This window comes from Leopardus geoffroyi, chromosome C1 (assembly GCF_018350155.1).
Source record: "Leopardus geoffroyi isolate Oge1 chromosome C1, O.geoffroyi_Oge1_pat1.0, whole genome shotgun sequence".
NCBI lineage: Eukaryota > Metazoa > Chordata > Mammalia > Carnivora > Felidae > Leopardus > Leopardus geoffroyi.
Genome location: NC_059328.1, coordinates 31,912,652 through 31,930,709, shown reverse-complemented (window position 1 = coordinate 31,930,709; position 18,058 = coordinate 31,912,652). Strand labels below are relative to the sequence as shown.

At 52.2% G+C, this 18,058-nt stretch overlaps 1 protein-coding gene across 30 annotated transcripts in view; it reads left to right on the top strand.

Annotated features, from left to right (window-relative positions):
• The window catches only part of SCMH1 (Scm polycomb group protein homolog 1), a 189,090-nt gene extending 174,226 nt beyond the window's left edge, over positions 1 to 14,864 (top strand). For 23 of the 30 annotated variants that reach the window (XM_045476859.1, XM_045476884.1, XM_045476881.1 and 20 more), the window contains 3 exons: positions 5,203 to 5,397; positions 12,414 to 12,640; positions 13,687 to 14,864. In XM_045476859.1, the coding sequence (XP_045332815.1) occupies positions 5,203 to 5,397; positions 12,414 to 12,640; positions 13,687 to 13,812 (548 nt within the window). In that variant the 3' untranslated portion in view covers positions 13,813 to 14,864. Of the gene's footprint in view, positions 1 to 5,202; positions 5,398 to 12,413; positions 12,641 to 13,686 lie in introns of those variants that run through there. The other 7 variants (XM_045476885.1, XM_045476862.1, XM_045476882.1 and 4 more) reach the window with 3 other exon arrangements.
• Positions 14,865 to 18,058: the final 3,194 nt, after the last annotated feature.

The window sequence follows — 18,058 nt, the reverse complement described above, 5'->3', positions numbered from 1 at the left end:
AGGTTTTCTTCATGCCTCTTGTGCTGAGAGTCCCCTGAGCTTCTTGGACATGTGGGTTTACAGCTTTTTATCAAATGTGAAAAACTTTCTACCATTCTTTCTTCATATATATTTTCTTCACCTCTTCTTTGGAGACTCCAATTAGACATATATGAGTCTCCTTGAGTTTTTCCCACTGTTTAGTGATGCTTTTTAAATATTTTCAGCCTTTTTTTCTGCACGTTATTTTGGATAAATTCTGTACTGTGTTTAAGTTAGCTAATCTTTTCTTCTACAGTGTCTAATCCACTCTTAATCCATCTCATGTATTTTTATCTCAGACATTGTGTTTTCATTTCTAGAAGTTTGAGTTGGGTCTTTTTATGTCTTTGGTATTTTTGCTTAACCTGCATAGTCTTTGCTCTGTCTTCTTGAGCATTTGAAATCTAGTTGTAATCACCTCTCCAGAGCTCTGACCCATGAACTGTAGCTGCCTTGGCCTATCTGGACTCGGCCCCATCTCCTCAGCTCAGGGAGCTCACCGGCTCTGTCTAATCTTCCCCTGCCTCCACTGTGGCCTGGAAACACTCTAGACAGTGAGCTGAGAGCAAGCCTAGGGCTCACCTTTTTTGTTACCCCTTTTCAGGAATCACTGTCCTGCCCTACCTGATGCCCAGTGTCTGAAAATGGTTATTTCGTGTATTTTGTCTTTTTGTTTTCAGTTCCAAGAAATCAGATATGCCTAGACCCTGCTACTCTGCCTTAGTGGAAATCCAAAATGTATCCTAAAGCCATGTACATCTTATCAGTCTACTGCCTTTGCCATTATCCTCTCTCTCTTGGCCTGAGAGGTCCTTTCTGGCCTATCTGGTCTCCTCTCTCGTTCCTCTCTGCTCCATTTTCTACCTAATAGCCCAAAGGGTATTCTTCAGGCATAAATGAGCTTATGGCATGCCCTAACCTAAAACTCTGTAGTGGCATTCTAATACACTTACAGTAAAATCCAGGTGTCCTACTCTGGTTTGCAGTATTCTGCATCATCTGGTTCTTGCCTAACGTGCCAGATTCATCTCTTCCTTCCATATATTTTAGCTACACTGTTTTTCCTCATTTCCCTAAATATTCCAAGCTGTTTTTCTACTCAAGATCTTTCTATAAGTTACCAGGCAGCAGCCCTTAGCCATTGTACCAGGAGACCTATAGCAGATGATTAGGTTCTACCTAAGCCACGTCAGCTCCTTGGCCCTTTCCACAGAATTCTCTGCGGGTGAGGGCATCCTGGGTCATGTTCCTATCCTTTGCAGTTTTGCAATTTTTCTTGGAGATCAAATGTTTAGATAATACTTGGGATTCATTGGGGCTGCCCGCGAACCCTAAAACCAAGCACATTGTTTAGCATACCTCTACTTGGACGCTTCAGACCACAGCTGTTAAACATCATCTTGTCAAGGAGACCTCTCAAGGTCTCCTCATCTAAAAAAGCCCCCCTTGTTATTTTCTGTCTTAATACCCTATTTGCTTAGTAATATTTACAATAGTTTCTAATTTTTTATAAGCTTGTATTTTGTCATCCTTCCCACTAGATTAATTATTCCTTGAGGGAAGGGACAATATCTGTCTTTTTCATCGTTCACAGTATCCGTCTCCCTGTCACGTAGCAAATATCTGATAATATTTGCTGAATTAAAGTGTAGTAGAGGGTGTAGGACACGTAGTTCAGAGGACTTTTTTTTCATGAGGCAGACTTAAGCATACACAGGAACTGTGGTAGTCTCTGGGTCTTGTGTTGGCATAAGAATTTTCTTAGAAAATTCTAGAAATTCTTAGAAAATCCTAGTTTCTTTCATTTGTTTCACCCCAGGAAGGGGAAAGCATGGTTGTGAGCACAGATTCCTTGAATCCCAGAAATGGAAAGTGGTCTAGAGATGATCTAGTGTCTAGCCCAACAGATCGGGTGGTCATCTGACTTCTGCTTAAGTGCTCCCAATGACAGGTTGCTCACCATCACCTTTGGCAACCGATTTTATTGCTGGGCATTTCTGATTGCTACAGTGCCTTCACTTTTGAGCCCAAATCTGTCTTCTTATAACTCCTGTCCCCTGTTTTGCTGGCTGCCTTTCAGAAGATCCAATCTACCTCCAGTTCTCTTCCCTTCCCATGACTGTCCTCAGGTTATTTGTCACCCCTGACTTTTCTCCAGATCATGCATTCGTGGGCTCTTTCTCCTTTGCATGATTTCTAGACCTCCCCCCACCATTCTTGCCATCCTCCCCTGGGAACTCTTGTTTTTAGGGTAGCCTTACAAGGTGAGACTCCAAAAAAATCTGCTTCTGACTGGAAATCAGTGCTTAAGGAAAGGCCTTTATCTGTCTGTTTACCTCTGCATACCCCCTCCCTAGCATAGGAGCTAGTACTCAAAGGATGCTCAACAGATGTTTGCTGAATGAAGGAATGAGCTCCTTCCCATGCTGACTGTTCTTATGTCTCTAACACATCCACAGCAAATTTCATTTAAATTGACCATATGAGATTGTCTTTTTAAAAAAATTTTCTTAATGTTTTATTTATTTTGAGAGAGAGAGAGATAGAGAGACAGAGAGACAGAGTACAAGCAGGGGAGGGGCAGGGAGAGAGGGAGACACAGAGTCTGAAGCAGGCTCCAGGCACTGAGCTGTCAGCACAGAGCCCGATGTGGGACTTAAACTCGTGAACTGGAAGATCATGACCTGAGCCAAAGTCAGACACTTAACCGATTGAGCCACCCAGGTGCTCCTTAGTGTCTTTTTATAGATGGGCAAACTGAATCCCAAGAAAAAGGCAGAGATCAGTGACCAGTGGTAATGCCAGAAATAGAACTCGAGTCTTGCAGCCCTAACTTCTGACCCTGGGCCAATGGTTGCAAAGTTCCTTTTAGCAGTAGAACTCCTTTTTGCAAAGGCAGGATTATATGAAAACTCTGGGGTATAAAAGTTAAAACCAGAGCTGTTTTGCTAGAACCTGGGGTGAGACCCAGAGGCCTACTCACTTGGCCTCCCTCTGGAGGCCCTCGGGGATCTGTGGAGCACAGTTTGAGAGCACTGCAGTCTTCTTTGCTGCACTGTCTTGCTGAGGCAGCCAGGCCCTTGTCTGGTCAGTCTTAAGTAGACGAGGCCCTCCCAGGGCCCTCCCAGGCATGATTCTTCATCTGTCCACTGCCTCTCATTAGGAGAGCTTTAATGACCTGGCCTGGTGCCGTTGCCCCTGTCCCGGTGTTCAGGCCCCTCAACTCAGACTCCAGGCCTCCACTGCCATTCGTAGCATCGCTGAGAGGAAGAGACGCTGACTTGCATCAGCAGCTGGTGAGCCCCCGATACTGTCCTGATGACGCTTCACACGCTAGTTTGGGTGAGGCAAGTTGCGCTGTCCGCGGTTTTCGCCAGGTAATGAGGGCTCGAAAGGTGCATGCAGAAACTAGATTTCATCCTTTTCCCGAGTTACTGCAGAGAATGTAGGCTTGCCGTAACTGTGAGTGAAGGATAAATAAAATAACTCCCCACCTTGGTAAAGTCCATCTCATTCCATTTTCTCATTTGATGTTCTCAGCATGAGAGAGAGGGAGTTCCCCCCCCCCCCCGACTCCTTTTACAGATGAAGCTGGCGCTGAGAGGACAGACAGCTTGCACGGGGTCAAATACCTGGAGAAGGGCAGGAGCCCAAGTGTAGAACCCGGGCCTCCTGTTTGCTGGCTTGGAGTCCTGTGCTTGTCTCAAAAGTGGGACGCTGCTGTGGTCCCCTCTCCTGGAAGATAGGAATCTGAAGGCTCGTCTGCCTAAAGGGGTGGGCTGCGGTCCAGGTCCCCAGAGACTTCTCTCTCCGGGACCATTGCCGGGGTAGGGCTTTGTCAGTCACACTCCCGAGATTAAGGGCAAATAGCTGGATTTGACTCTAAGCCCCCGGTTACCCCGCAAGTTCAGATAGTAGAAAGTAGTCCTAAAATCCTAACCCATTGGGGCGCCTGGGTGGCTCAGTCGGTTAAGCGTCCGACTTCGGCTCAGGTCACGATCTCGCGATCTCGCGGTCTGTGAGTTCGAGCTCCGCGTCGGGCTCTGGGCTGATGGCTCAGAGCCTGGAGCCTGCTTCCGATTCTGTGTCTCCTTCTCTCTCTGCTCCTCCCCCGTTCATGCTCTGTCTCTCTCTCTGTCTCAAAAATAAATAAACGTTAAAAAAAAAAAAAAAATTAAAAAAAAAAAAAAAAAAAAATCCTAACCCATCTTGCCATAGAAGTCTTATCGTGTGCCAGACCGTGTGTTTGACTGTAGTGTTGATCACAGGCCTGAGTGAATCCCAAGCGTTACCTGAACAGCCAACCTCTAAGAAAAGCCACAAAGGATGGGGGTGGGGGTGGCCCAGGACCCAGCACTCGTCCTTTAGGCAGAGATGATATGAGCAGGGCTGAGGAACTGACTGAGTGTGGGCAGAGCCCAGTCACAAGAGGGAGCCTGCTTCAGGTTCTGGAGTGCACTGATTAGGGGCTGCTGCCCAGCTGAGGGGCTGGGCCTCAGAGGAAGGGGGCTTCCCATGTTCTAAATGAGGACAGTGTGGCTCTGAGAGAAGCACCTTGTCTACCCAGTGCCAGAGCCAAGTTCTAATCCAGATTCTGGTCTCCACGGCCCTATTCTCACCGCCGCATAAGCCCAGCTTCCTTGGGGTAGTTCTGTTCCACAAGGCAAGTACGAAAGGAGGGAGGGAACCAAGGAGCAGACCCTTCATAGACAGGCTGTTAGTTGGGCACTGAGGAGCATTTCTGAGATGTCTTGCTGGCTGAGAGGGTCACCTTTTAAAGTGTCCTCATCTAAGTAACCATACCTCTCCTCCAGCACCCCTGTCCCCTGCACTAGCATCTCGTGTGTAGGGAGGCAGCCTCTTCCTAAAATAGTTCTATTTGTTTTAAGGTTCTCCTTATCCAGAAAAAGCTTAAGACATCCAGACCACAAGAAACTTCAGACTATCTAATCTAAAAGGAAGAGTCCCTAAGGAGATACAAGTCCAGAGAATGGCACTGGGCTTGACTAAGGTCACCTAGTGAGAGCCAGAGCCATGCCTAATACACAGGCCTCCTGAGATAGCCTAGAACTTTCTGTCTTGCTGCCTCTTGCTCCATCCAAACAGGTACCTGGGAGGCCAGCGCCCCGGCAGTCCTTCTAGACTAGTTCCTTCTCTAACTCTGGTTTTACTGTTTTCCAGGTGAAAGCTTTGTCCTGGGGAATAGTCTGACCCGGTCCTTGGAACCACACTCAGACTCCATGGACTCCGCCTTGACTCCCACCAACCTTGTCAGCAGCTCCCAAAACCTTCGAACCCACGGGTACCGGCCTCTGCTTCCATCTTGTGGCCTCCCACTGAGTCCTGCCTCGGCTGTGCGCAGGCTGTGCTCCAGGGGTAAGCTGACTGCAGTTCTGGCCCTCGCTCTTCCCTTCCTTCCTCACTGAGCGCTGGCTGCCCCCTGCCTGGCAGTTGGACGGGGGGGTCCAGACTTACCATTTGTGTCTAGCTAGGCACCAGGGAGGCATCTGGAGCTCTGGGGTTGGCTTGACAACAGTGGAAACTAAGAGCCAAAGACTCGAGCCAAAGGGACAGGGAAAGGTACCCCCATTCATTTATCAGCCATTCATTCTAAGACCATCTGTGTTCAGCACGGGGATGCAAAAGTCAATTGCTTCTGGTCCTCAGAGTGTTCACAGTCTTACGGGAGAGACAAACACTTCAACACAATTGTAAGACATATCTTGAGTGCAGAGATGTGCTTTGGATAGTATGAAAACTGCAGGAAAGAAGAACACCTAACCCAAGCTCGGTATCCAGGGGAAGCTTCCTTGAATTTTTTTTTTTTTTTAACGTTTATTTATTTTTGAGAGAGAGAGAGACAGCATGAGCAGGGAAGGGGCAGGGAGAGAGAGGGAGATACAGAATCCGAAGCAGGCTCCAGGCTCTGAGCTGTCGGCACAGAGCCCGACGTGGGGCTCAAACTCACAAACCATGAGATCATGACCTGAGCCGAAGTCGGACACTTAACCGACTGAGCCACCCAGGCGCTCCTAGGGGAAGCTTCCTTGAGAAGGTGACACCACCCTGTCTGAGACTTCAAAGCTGTGAGCGGTGAGATCAGGAGTAGTAGGGGAGGGAGAGCTTTCTAGGAAGAGAGCATAGCGGAACAAGGACAGAGGGATAAGAACTGGTACAGATGGTGCACATGGAACTTCATGCACTTTGGTATCGCTGAACATAAAGTGTGATACTGGGACTTGAAACAGAAAAGCCTAGAAAGGTTAAGGGGGCTGCTTCACAGAGGACCCAAAGCTGTGGAGCATGATGGAGTCTGGAGTGGATCCTGCAGGCAGTGTGAAGCTGCCGAAGGCTTTTAATTAGAGGCGAGACCTAAAGAGTCTTGTGTTTTCAACAGATCACGTACTACTGTGTTGAGGACACATTTGAGGAAGGACAGACTAGAGAGGCCACTTAGGAGGTTGGGGAGTGGGCCAAAGCAGAACAGATAAAGGCCTGGATTAGAAAAGTGGTAGATAGTTTATAGAAGAGCAAATGGGTTAAAAAACTATTCACGTGGGGCGCCTGGGTGGCGCAGCCGGTTAAGCGTCCAACTTCAGCCAGGTCACGATCTCGATGTCCGTGAGTTCGAGCCCCGCGTCAGGCTCTGGGCTGATGGCTCAGAGCCTGGAGCCTGCTTCCGATTCTGTATCTCCCTCTCTCTCTGACCCTCCACCGTTCATGCTCTGTCTCTCTCTGTCTCAAAAATAAATAAAAACGTTTAAAAAAAAAAAAAAAAAAAAAAACTATTCACGAGGGAGATACAGTCAGATTTGAGGATAGTGAGAAAGAAGGGAGGAGGAATGTCTCCTTGGTTTCTAGATGGGGTGGCGGGGTGCCATTCAGTGAGAGAGGGGACCAGCCGTAGAAAGACAGGGAGGGAGCCCACAGGTCATCTAGGTGACATCCACCAGGCAGTGGCTCTGCAGGTCTGATTCTCAGGGAAGACAACTGAACTGAAGATAAATGTTTGGGAGTCATCGGCATACAGATGGTAGTTGAAGCTGTAGGATGAATGCCAGCCACTTCCCAGGAGTGTATGGGTAGAATGAAAAGAACAATTGACCAAAGGTGGAGTCCTGGGGACCAACAAAGTTCAGGAGGTGGGAGCAGGAAGAAGATCCCAGGAGACGACAAAGAAGTAGTCAAATGCGAGGAAAAACAAAACCTGATGTTGCAGTGGCCAGGATTACAGAGAGCATTTCAAAGAGAGTGCACCACAACAAAGATTTGGCAACTATCTGTCGGAGGTGGTGATTAGTGGGTAATTGACAACCTTAGCAAGAGCAGCCTCAGAGGTTGTGGAGGGCGATGAGGGCAGATAGCATGGTGAGGTACTAAAGAGGGCTTAAGAAAAAGAAAAATGGTGACCTACAAAAGAAGGGTCTTCAAGAGTGGGAGCGCCCCGATGTGTTTATCAGCAGACAAGTTGTGCCTTCCAAGAAGAAGAAATGAAGAATATAGGAAAGAGAAGAGAGTAAGGCTGTGGGTATGGTGCGCTGGGAAGGGTTAGGGACCCAGGGCATAGAAAAATGGGTTGGCCTTAAGCCTTGTTTTTTGAGACTGGAGGAAAGATTGATGGTGGTCATGAGTGAATGGGGAGAGGGCGAGTAGAGAAGGGCTTAGGGGAGCTCCCAGACTGGACTGGTCAAGAGCAGACAGGGGGAAATGGAGCAAGGAGAAGGGACTGGCTTTCGGGAAACACTGAAGGCCCAGCTGTGCTTGGAGACTAGTCTTCCATTTTGCCAGAGATGTGGTTTTCTTCTGTGGTCTTAGAAACCTAGATGTGGGAATGAGAAAAGACTGTCTGCGGATGAAAGTTTCACGTTGAGGTAGAAGGGCAAGAGGGCCAGGGAGTGGGGCAGCTGGAGGGACAGCCGTTTAGACCATCAGCACCGGACCGGGCCAGGTAGGGAAGAAGAAGCAAGGCTGGGACAAGGCTGAAGGATGGGGAATCGTGAGTCTGCCGGGCTAAATGTCTCTGTGACGTAATGGGTTTAGTGGACTGAAGTCCAGGACAGTTACAGACATGGGAGGTTGGGGTCAGAGAAAGGGATGTTTACGTTTCTGAAGTGGATTTGTTCCAAGCGATGGCAGGAAGCAGGCAGTGGCCTTGGCGGGAGGTATTTGAAGCAGAGTGGAGGTGAAGGTCACTGGAGGCCAGGTGGGTGACTGAGTGCCTCTGAGGATGAGGACAGGAACCGGCTGGAGCAGGAGGCTGTGACCGACATACCGAGCAATCTCCATCTCACAAGGGGTAGAAGCCCAGAGGTCTGTAGGCGACAGTGAACAGGACGAGCAGGTGGCTGGGCACATATCTGGCCTCTGATGAACACGAGCTTTCATAGGAGAAAGGCCTAAAAGTGGCCATGGAGAGACGGGAAAGTGCCACCTCCACACTCCCAGCCCCCGGCGTGTGGAACAGTAAGAAGATTCCATTGACAGGGCCTGCCGTGGAGAGAATCGGCCTCAGGAGAGAGGGTTTTAGGGAGACCGAGTGGGGGGAAGAAGCCAGGCCGTCACCCAGCAAGGCGGTGCGGGGCATGGGCAGCGCTAAAGTCCAGGCAGAGCCACCAGCTGATTTCCCGCCTTGAGTCTTGGGGGAGTCGTCTCACCTCTCAGGTATCCACACCCCTCTTTTGTGCACTGGACATGGTGATAGGGACCTGGTCTTTTCACAGGAGTGTGACAAGGATCAGATGGAAGCGGGGATAAGGGATCACTTGGGAAGCTTAATCACCCCCCAGGTGTGAAGGGATTCCGTCACCGTCCTCCCTCCCGAGGCCCTCTCTGTTGGGAGTGCTGCTTGATGGCTGCCCCATGCGCCACTGGCCTGAGATGTCACTCTTGTCTCCGGGCACCTCCTCTCTTCCTTTGGAATGCGTGTGAGCCTGTTGGCCAGGTCATGGTCTAAATCTCTTGTGACCCTGTAGAACCTCATACGGCTATGAAGGATTCCATTTCGCACTAGAACTGTTTGTCCCGAAGAATTCACATGTTGAGTCTGTCCCCTCTTATTTCACTAATCGAGGATGAGTAGGCACCGGTTTACTAGTCTGGCCACCTGCCTTAGATATGCCTCACCTGCCTTAGTCATTCTCAGACTGAGACCCTCTGCCTTCCTTGAGGGGTAACCACCAGCTCTCATCGGGCAGTGGGAGAGAATCCCGCTGTCGTCTGTGTGCAGAAATGGGGATAGGAGAAGACAGACCCAGGGCACTGACTTGTCTTCTTCCTAGCTGTGTGGTCTTGGGAAAGTCACTTCATTTCTCCGGGCCTCAGCTCCCTCATCTCTAAACGGAAGATGATGCTGCTTCCCTCAAGGGCTGTTTTAAGGGTCGGATGAGCTGACAGTGGCGGGTGGTGGGGGTTCTTCCCACTGTTCACTCTTCCCAACATCCACCACTACCACCTGCTGCATGCCACAGTCGTCTCTTGCTTGGACTGGTCTCCCTTCTGCCCTCCCCCGAAGCCTAAGTCTATTCACACGGGCTCTGAGAGCGATCCTTTCCACTGTAAGTTGGTTCCAGTCACTGCTCTGCTCAAAACCGACCTACTTCGCTCAGAAAAGCCAATGGTTTTTTCGGTGGCATCGAGGTCCTGTTATGTGCACCACCGTGCCCCCCAGCCCATCACACACACTACCTCTCAGAGGTTATCTCCCACCACTCTCTCCTCATTCACTCAGCTCTGGCCCACAGGCCTCCCGGCTTCACCGTAAACATGCCAGTCACCCGTCTGCCTCACGGTCTGTGCTCAGGTGTCATCATTTCAGAGCTGTCTCTCCCGACCACCATATAAATTAGCAACTTCCTGCCACTTGTCCTCCTGGAGTGTGTTGGAACAGGAGGAGGCTGCCAGACAAACTCAGAAATACGTAGTAGCATCAGATATGTGAATATGTGCGTGCATTTATGTTTATATGTGTATAATGTCATTGTGTGTGTGTTTGGTTCTTAGCTCCCCTAGGTCAAGGAATTGGCCGAGATGGTCCAGGGACACGTCCACGAGTATATCTTCTCTCTGCTGTCCGTAATCTCTGCAGCCGGTCTCAGTGTCACAGTGCACTGTCAGGGCAGGGAGAGGTGGCTGACTCAGAGCCCTCTCCAACTTCCTGTCTACCACCGCCTCTAAAAAGCCATCGGAATTTCTGTGGCGATCGTCACCCTGCTTGCCCTGGCACACTTCTCCCTTCATCTGGTCAGTGCCCAGCTACAAGTTGGAGATGTAACTCCCCGGAGTCTCTTCCCCAGGGAGCAGGGGCTGGGCCAAGCCAAATGTGCTTTGACTTTTAGACCTGGGACCCACCCAGAGTGAAGGGAAATGGAGGAGATTTTTAGCCTTTGCAAGAGACAGTTGACGAGGTACAGCCTTCTGTTCTCCTAGGTGGGTTTCAGGTCGCCTCTCAGCTGTGTGACAGGCATCTCCTGAGTGGTGAGGATACAGACGTGAACGAGGCAAGGTCCCTGCCTCAAGACAGACAGTCTGGTGGGGGAGCCAGAAAAATACACAAGTAACTATTATGTAGGGTCATTCGTTTATTTAACAAACCTGTCTGAGCGTCCACTATGGCTGCCCAGGCCCTCTTTTATGTCCTGGAGACTGTGAAAGGAAACCACCGCCCCCCTGTGTGTCTGTCTCCCTTACGCCCAGTACTCCATTCAACATGACTTCCCCCCTGACACCACACGTGCAGCTCTCCCCACACCAAACAATCGTGCCACACCACCTGGGTGTCCTACAATTTAACTCAACTCTGACACTGTGTGAAGAGAGCATCAGATCCCATCGGCTAAGGGTTCAGTCCCACAAGCCCCCTGCCCCACGCCACCAGAGGCCAGTCGAAGGTCCAGGATGTCACCCGTGCTTCTGACTGGCCGACTAAATCAAGGGTTCCCACAGTCACCTCCTTGGGTTCACTCACGAAAACTTACTAGGTTACCAGCTTTCTGTAACCAGAGACAACTCAGGAACAGCCAGATGGCAGAGCTGCCCAGGGCGAGGCATGTGGGAGGGGGCACCAGCTTCCATGCCCTCTCCAGACACACAGATCCCACACCTCCATGTGTCCACCAACCAGGGGTTCTTGCCCTCCGAACCCCATCGTTTGGGGTTTTTACAGAACCTTGATTACACAGGCACAATCAGTTAAGTCATTGGCCACTCTCCTCCCCAGGGAGGTTGGCAGGCAACCCCCATCCTTTAGGGACTTTCCAGAAGTGACCTCAGGAACATGCTCAGGTGTGGCTAAAAAGGGCTTGTTGTGAATAACAAAAGGCACCTTTCTTTCTCTCACCATTTAGGAAATTCCAAGAATTTTAGGAGTTCTTGCCAAGGAACAGGACAAAGACCAAATATGTGTGTTTTTCTTATTAGAAGTCACAATATCACAAAGAAATAGGGCAGAAAATAGGAGAAGACCATAAACAAATACATGAAAATATTTTAGGTAGTGATACGTGCTGAGGGAAAAGGAGATAATTGGATTGATAGTGGCTGTGTGGGGAATGGAATATTTTTGCTAGAAGGTTGGTGAAGGTCTGTGAGGAATTGATGTTTGAGATAAGACCCAAATATTGAGAAGGAATCAGGTATGCAAAGTCCTGGGAAAAGCACATTCCAGACCGAGGAAATTACAGGTCAAAGAATAAAGGCATAGCCTATTCGAGAAGCAGAAAGCAAGCTAGTGTGTCTGGAGCGTGACAAGGAAGGGGTGGGGTTAGGGGGTTGAGATGCAGTCAGAGGCAGAAAGGGCCAGATGCTGCAGTACTTTCTAGACCATGCATGGTAAGGAGTTCAGATTTCGGAGAGTCCAGATCCCACGGGGGAAATGGAAGGAACTGTATTTGAGCCAAGGTCGAGATAAAAGCTCTAAGCAGTGCACTAAATTAACTGAGATTCCTAGCAGCCAAGGCAAGACTATTTTCTGCCTCTGCACTATTAGGCTGTAGCAAGGTTAGCTATTCTCCAGGCCTTGGAAGAGGCACAGAGTATTTTCCACCACTTTTTTTCTCCCTAGACCCCAAATTAGATTTGGCTCTAATCTTGCCCATCTGCCAAAGTCTATCTAGAAATGGTCCCCAGAGCCAAGGTAAAAGCAGCCTTACCCACCAGACCCCCAGTGAGCCCAAGTAATCCCCTCACTCATTGTTCCCGCTGACTTTGGTCCAGGCTGAACCACAGCCTTAATGTAAAATTTCTTCTGGCCCTTTCCAAAATCAGATCTACTCTTAAAGAACAAAGATTTGACTTAAGAAGAGTCTCAGATCCTCATCCGTTTGTGGAAAAACCCTTCCCTCCCTCAGCCACCTCCAGTTGCTCTGCTCTGGCACTAACGTGAGCCTCACCCACAGGGCCATCGGGACGTGCCAAGGAGAGTGGGGATGCATTACAAACCAGTCCCCACCCGTTATGGCAGGTGCCCTCCTGTCCTGCAGGGTCGGACCGATACCTGGAAAGCCGGGATGCCTCGCGACTGAGTGGCCGGGACCCCTCCTCGTGGACAGTAGAGGACGTGATGCAGTTTGTCCGGGAAGCTGATCCCCAGCTTGGACCCCACGCTGACCTCTTTCGCAAACACGTAGGTGCCCCCGCCTGACCTCTCCTGTGTCCACTGGGAGTCTTGCTTCGGCAATTTGTAGACTCTTAAAGGCCCCTCAAGACTAAGCATGGGAGACACCATGAAAACAGAGACGATATCTCAGGTCTCCAGCCGCCCTTGTCGGGCACTGAGCTCAGCCCCCTCCTGCAGTGTAGGTCTGACTCAGCCACGTTCCTGCTGGGTGCGTGGCCTGTGGGCTCAGGCCTGGGGAAAGGACTCTCCTCTTTTCCTAGACGTGTGTGCTCTCCCATCTGCCTGCCTTGGCCTGAGAATCGGGGGCCTCAGCCCAGGTTAGAGTCCCCTGCCACCTGGCCCCTACTCTCCAACCTCATCAGCCCCCTTCATGTCCTTGTTCCTCTGGGAACCGCCACCATCTCTTCAAGTGACCATTTGGCTGTGTAGCCAAGCACCGCTCCTGACTCGCCTGCGGTGACCATACTCCTGATTTGGGCACAAACCCGTTTCCCAGCAGCCCCTGCTGCTGGGTGCTGTTCTACCCATTGGGTGCTCAGAACAGATGTGCTCCCTTTCATCAATCATTCCAGTCTTTCATGCCATTGGGTCTGGGGGTGCTCTTAGGTCCGGCCTGAAGGTCTCACGGTGGCTCAGCAAGTGCCTGCCCTGGGTCTATTTCACACAGAGGGGCCCCTGCTGCTCAGGAAGGAAGATGACTCACGGAGTGACAGTTGAGGGCCAGTATAAAACCAGTCTGGGAGAGGGGACGAGCACAGGACGGGGGAGGCTTACTGGGAGACATGGAACCTACCCGGGCCGGGCCGTCAGCAGCTGCGAGGGTGGGGAAACACCTCAGGCAGCAGGGAAGGGAAGCCAGCATGAGCTCCTGTGAAGAGCGCACCTGCTGGGCTCAGTAGCAGACGTGGGGCCGGCAGCAGAAGCTGTGGGAACAGGTAGGCTTTAGCGGCACAGCGTGCTCACTGGGCCCCGCGTGCCTGGGTGGCTTTCATCAGAACCTGGGTGGTCAGACCCACCAGGCCTCTGATGGTGCCTCCCCCCACCCCCGCCAGGAGATCGATGGCAAGGCCCTGCTTCTGCTGCGCAGCGACATGATGATGAAGTACATGGGGCTGAAGCTGGGGCCCGCGCTCAAGCTCTCCTTCCACATTGACCGGCTGAAGCAGGGCAAGTTCTGAACCGGGAGACACCGCCCAGACAACCGCGGGGTCCTCCGGAAGGGGTCGACATTCTTCTCCCCGGAAGGAGGGCCAACAGTCTGCTCCGGGCGCCTCAGTGGGGCTCAGGGCCGCCTCAGGACTCCAGGAGGCTGTGTGGAGCCACCACTGCTCCCCCTCCTGCCATGATACGTCCTTCCATGAAGGACTGAGGAGGGGGGAGTGTGGGGCCCAGGGCTGGCGCTGCTCTTGCCCTCAGCCCCGCCTCGGCTCTGAGGCCCCTCTGTATTTATTTCTCAAGCCCGCTGGCCTTTCAGCGGGCGTTTAGACTGAACACCTTCCGGGTGATGGAGGAAGGGGCTGACCTCTGAGGGCCCAGAAGACAGGGCCCTGAATTGACACTCGTGCCCAGTTCCCCTGCCACCTGCCGGGCCTGGTGTGGCACCCCATTGCCCCACAGCTCCCGCCACCTCCTCACAAGAGCTCCAGACTCCAAATTCATGGTGCAAACCTCTACCTTTTTTAAAAAAAGATCTTTTCTTATTGTTAATTTATTGTTTCTGGCACTCGGGCAAGCCCTCCGGTTCCTACTCCTCCCGCTCCAGACACCGGGTTTCAGGAGGTGAGAGACTGCCCCGCCCCGGTCCCAGAGAGGCATGGGCTCTTCTCAGACCACATCACCCTGGAGCGCTTGCTCTGTGGGGTGGACAGATCCCTCAGGCCTTGACGGCGTACCCCTCAGCTTGGGGAGAAGAGAGTGTCTGCCACCTTCCCCTCCGCCTCCAGGGGCCCTCTGCAGCCCCAGGCCTCGTCTGTGGGAATGGGAGTCCCCCGCCCACACCCTCCCCCACACGGCTCCCTGCCCTGGCCAGAACTGCTGCCGAAGAAGGTCAGGCCCCCGGATTTTAGGCCACAAAGCCCGTAAGGCAGATGGGAGGGGAGGGCCTCCCGGCTGGAGTCTGGTTGTCCCCTCTCCATCATCCAGATGCTTCCTTTGTGAGCAGGTCAGCTGCGCCTGCTGCCATCTGGACTTCTTTTATGTCAATTTGTTTATAAATAAAAACCAATATAGATGCCTGTGTGGTTTTAATCAGTCGGCGGCGCACTGCACCTCCAATGGCGGAGCACTCGCCGTTCTTGGTCCTGGCTCCCTCATCCTTAAGTGAGGCATGTAGACAAGGTGATCCCCAAGAGTTCTCCCGACCCCAGCAGTCCCTGAAGAGCAGGCCGCCTGCCAGATGCCCACTGGGAAGGCGGCGTGGAGTCCGTTCTCTGCCCTCAGAGGGCTCCGCTCTGGTGTGGCTAGACAGCAGGGAACGCGGCAGCTACGCGGAGCCCAGGGGGAAGAGCCGTGTTTGGGTCAGCAGCTCCAAGAGCCTCCATGGCCGGGTTCGTCGTCCTCCTCCTCGTCGTGGGGCGAGGAGATGTGCGGGCCAGCCAGCTGGCATGGTACCCATTGTGCCGACGTGGGACACCGTTTCTGTGGGGGTCACAGGAGGGGGCAGCAGCGCCATGCAGGAAAACCTCACGATAGCTGACACTCTTACGTCACCTAGGGCCCCGGGAACTACTCCACAGGAATTAGAATCGTCTCGTTAAATCTTCACGGCAAACCCATTTTACAGATCAGGAAACGCACGCTTAGCTCACGGCGAGGAAGCGCCAAAGCAATCGTTTGAAGCCAAGTAATCTGACGCCGAGCAAGGCTGAGGTTCTAGCCAGTCTCTTTATTGTGACGCTTTGGGCGGGTCACTTCACTTCTTTGGGCCCGTGTGGTATGAGGGTTTCAGATGAGACCAGAGGGCCCTCCCAGCGCTCACCATGGCTGGTTCAGACATGGTGACTGACTTGTAACCTGTCTTCCACTTGGCTCCTGTGGGTTCTAACCGTGGTCCCTGGGATGCTGTCACGGCCAGGGCTGCCAAACCAGAACAGGACCGTTCTCCACAGGCTCCTGGGCACCGGGGTGGTAAGCTGTCCTGTTCATTCACTGCCAAAGGGCCTCACTGAACCCCCACCATGAACTTAGTGGTGTGCCCCTTCCCCACGAGACACGGGGACTGAAGGTAATGCCAGCACATGTAGACAAGCCAGGCACACTGCGGGGTTCACCTTGGCTTAGCATCACGCCCCGAGGGAGCAAGAACTCCCCAGTTCATTGGCACAGCTACTCCACAGGCATCGCTTCCGGGTCCCTACAAGGGACGTGCCCCATTGAGTCACGGCACTGAGGAGGCCCAAAGCAGCTGGTCCAGATAATTTACAGTTACGGTCCGTTCCTGCCATGAGCAACGTTGCCTTGAGACAGCTGACATTCCCCTTTCATCCGGCTTCCCGAGGAACAGAACTAGAAAGGTACCCGTGTGTCACATTCTGTAGGAGGTAAGAAGATGGTTACCCCTTCGCTCTACTGCCCTAACTTCTGGGGTCAGGACTGCAAAAAACTTTTGAAGTTGTTTCCCAAAGCCAAGACTTTTTTTTTTTTTTTTTTTAATATTATTTTTGAGAGAGAGAGCAGGGGAGGGACTGAGAGAGACAAAGGATCCAAAGCAGGCTCTGCACTGACAGCAGATGCAGGGCTCAAACCCACCAACCGTGAGATCATGACCGGAGCCAAAGACGGCTGCTTTAACCGACTCAGCCACCCTGGTGCCCCCCAAAGCCAAGCCTTCTGATAGTGACCCAGAGTCCTGCGGAGAAGCTGAAGTGGCCTCTGGCATCCCCAAACACCTGCCGGGCAGGCCAGACCACTCCATGAACCCCCAGTAGTCCAGCTGCCCACAAAATGGGAACACATCTGGGACTGGGGGGTCACAGGCCCCCCTGGCACCAGCTTCACGTGCCACACTCACCACCACAAGGAGAGGGCGTTGACTCCGGTGCTGAGGAACAGCAGGAGGTTCGTGTGCTTCAGGAGATGACGGAAGAGTCCAGGCTCTACTGAGGGCTGAATGGTTTCAGGAACTGTCTGCCCCCTCCCCACCTGTGGCCCCTCCCTGCTGCTGGCCACACGGTCCCTGTCACCTCCGCGTTGTCAGGCCGTTAGTCCTGAGCAGGAGCCTCCGCAGCATCCCTCGGTGACATCTTTCTGAAACAACCTGAGATCTCTGGGCTGTGGCTCTGGTCGTCCGAGTGGACACTGTTTCTACCCTCACACCGATGCCATGATCCCTCCTCAGGAAGAGCCGTAAAGTGACTCCCCCCTCCTCCCTGCAACTAACGTTAAAACCTTGGAGAACATTCTTGCCTCGGAGAGCCCAGACACCCCTCCCCTCATCGTCCCTCAGCTTTTGGCAGCCTCCTTGCCCTATGTCACCTCATTTTATCAGGAAGCTCCACAGCTGGAAACCTCTAGACCAGGGACCACGGCAGCCACGTGTCACACACTGTGCATTTGTGCCGGGCCTGTGACACCAAAGCCACTGCAGGTGCTTCCAGCGACCCACAGCTGACAAGTCCCAGTGTAAAGACACAGGACCCAAGACACCTGTGGGTAGCTAGGGCTGGACCCTGCCAGAGGTGGGCAGGAATCAGCAGGCAGATGCCCACACGCAAGGGGAAGGTTCCAGATGGGCTGGAGTGCCGCCGTGGGGCCCAGATGGCAAAGGCTGGGTCCATACCACTTCCCCGAGCTCCAGAGTTTGCTCTCCGGACATCCTGTCCTCTCCCACATGATGGCTGAGCTCAGTTCTGGCCTCTGCCCCTGCCCCTCTGCTCCTTGGCTGGCCTCCCTGGGCAGTCAGCACAGACACCCGTTGTTGATGTGGTTTCGGGGATCGTGGCCGTGTGGGGCCACCAAGTGGACACTCTCCAGATAACACGGGAAAAACCTTATCCATAGCTTCCCTCTCCCCCTCATCTTTGGGTCCACCTCACATTCTTAATCTTAGATTCAAGAGTTTTTTCCCTCTAGTGCAAAGTAGGGTTTGTCAATAAGGCCACAGACATCCAGTGAGGGGACTACAAGGGGATGCTTATCCCTAACACCGGACCTGTGTCTGCCACCGGCCGGGCCACCTGCAAAATGCCATCAGTACTGTTAGAAAGCCTGATGCTGTAAGTAACCCAGTGATATTGCAGCACATTTCAGTATTTAAGACATTACTTTGTAAATGTATTCAGTGCTTACAATGACAGTTTTTACTGCCCCCCCCCCAAAAGGAAGTGGAATGGATGTTCATTTCACGTACAGTGGTTCAAGATCCCAGGGAAATTAGTAATGCAGGTGTTTAAAGAGACCCCCAGTAAGAGTGGGGAGAGCTTGGGC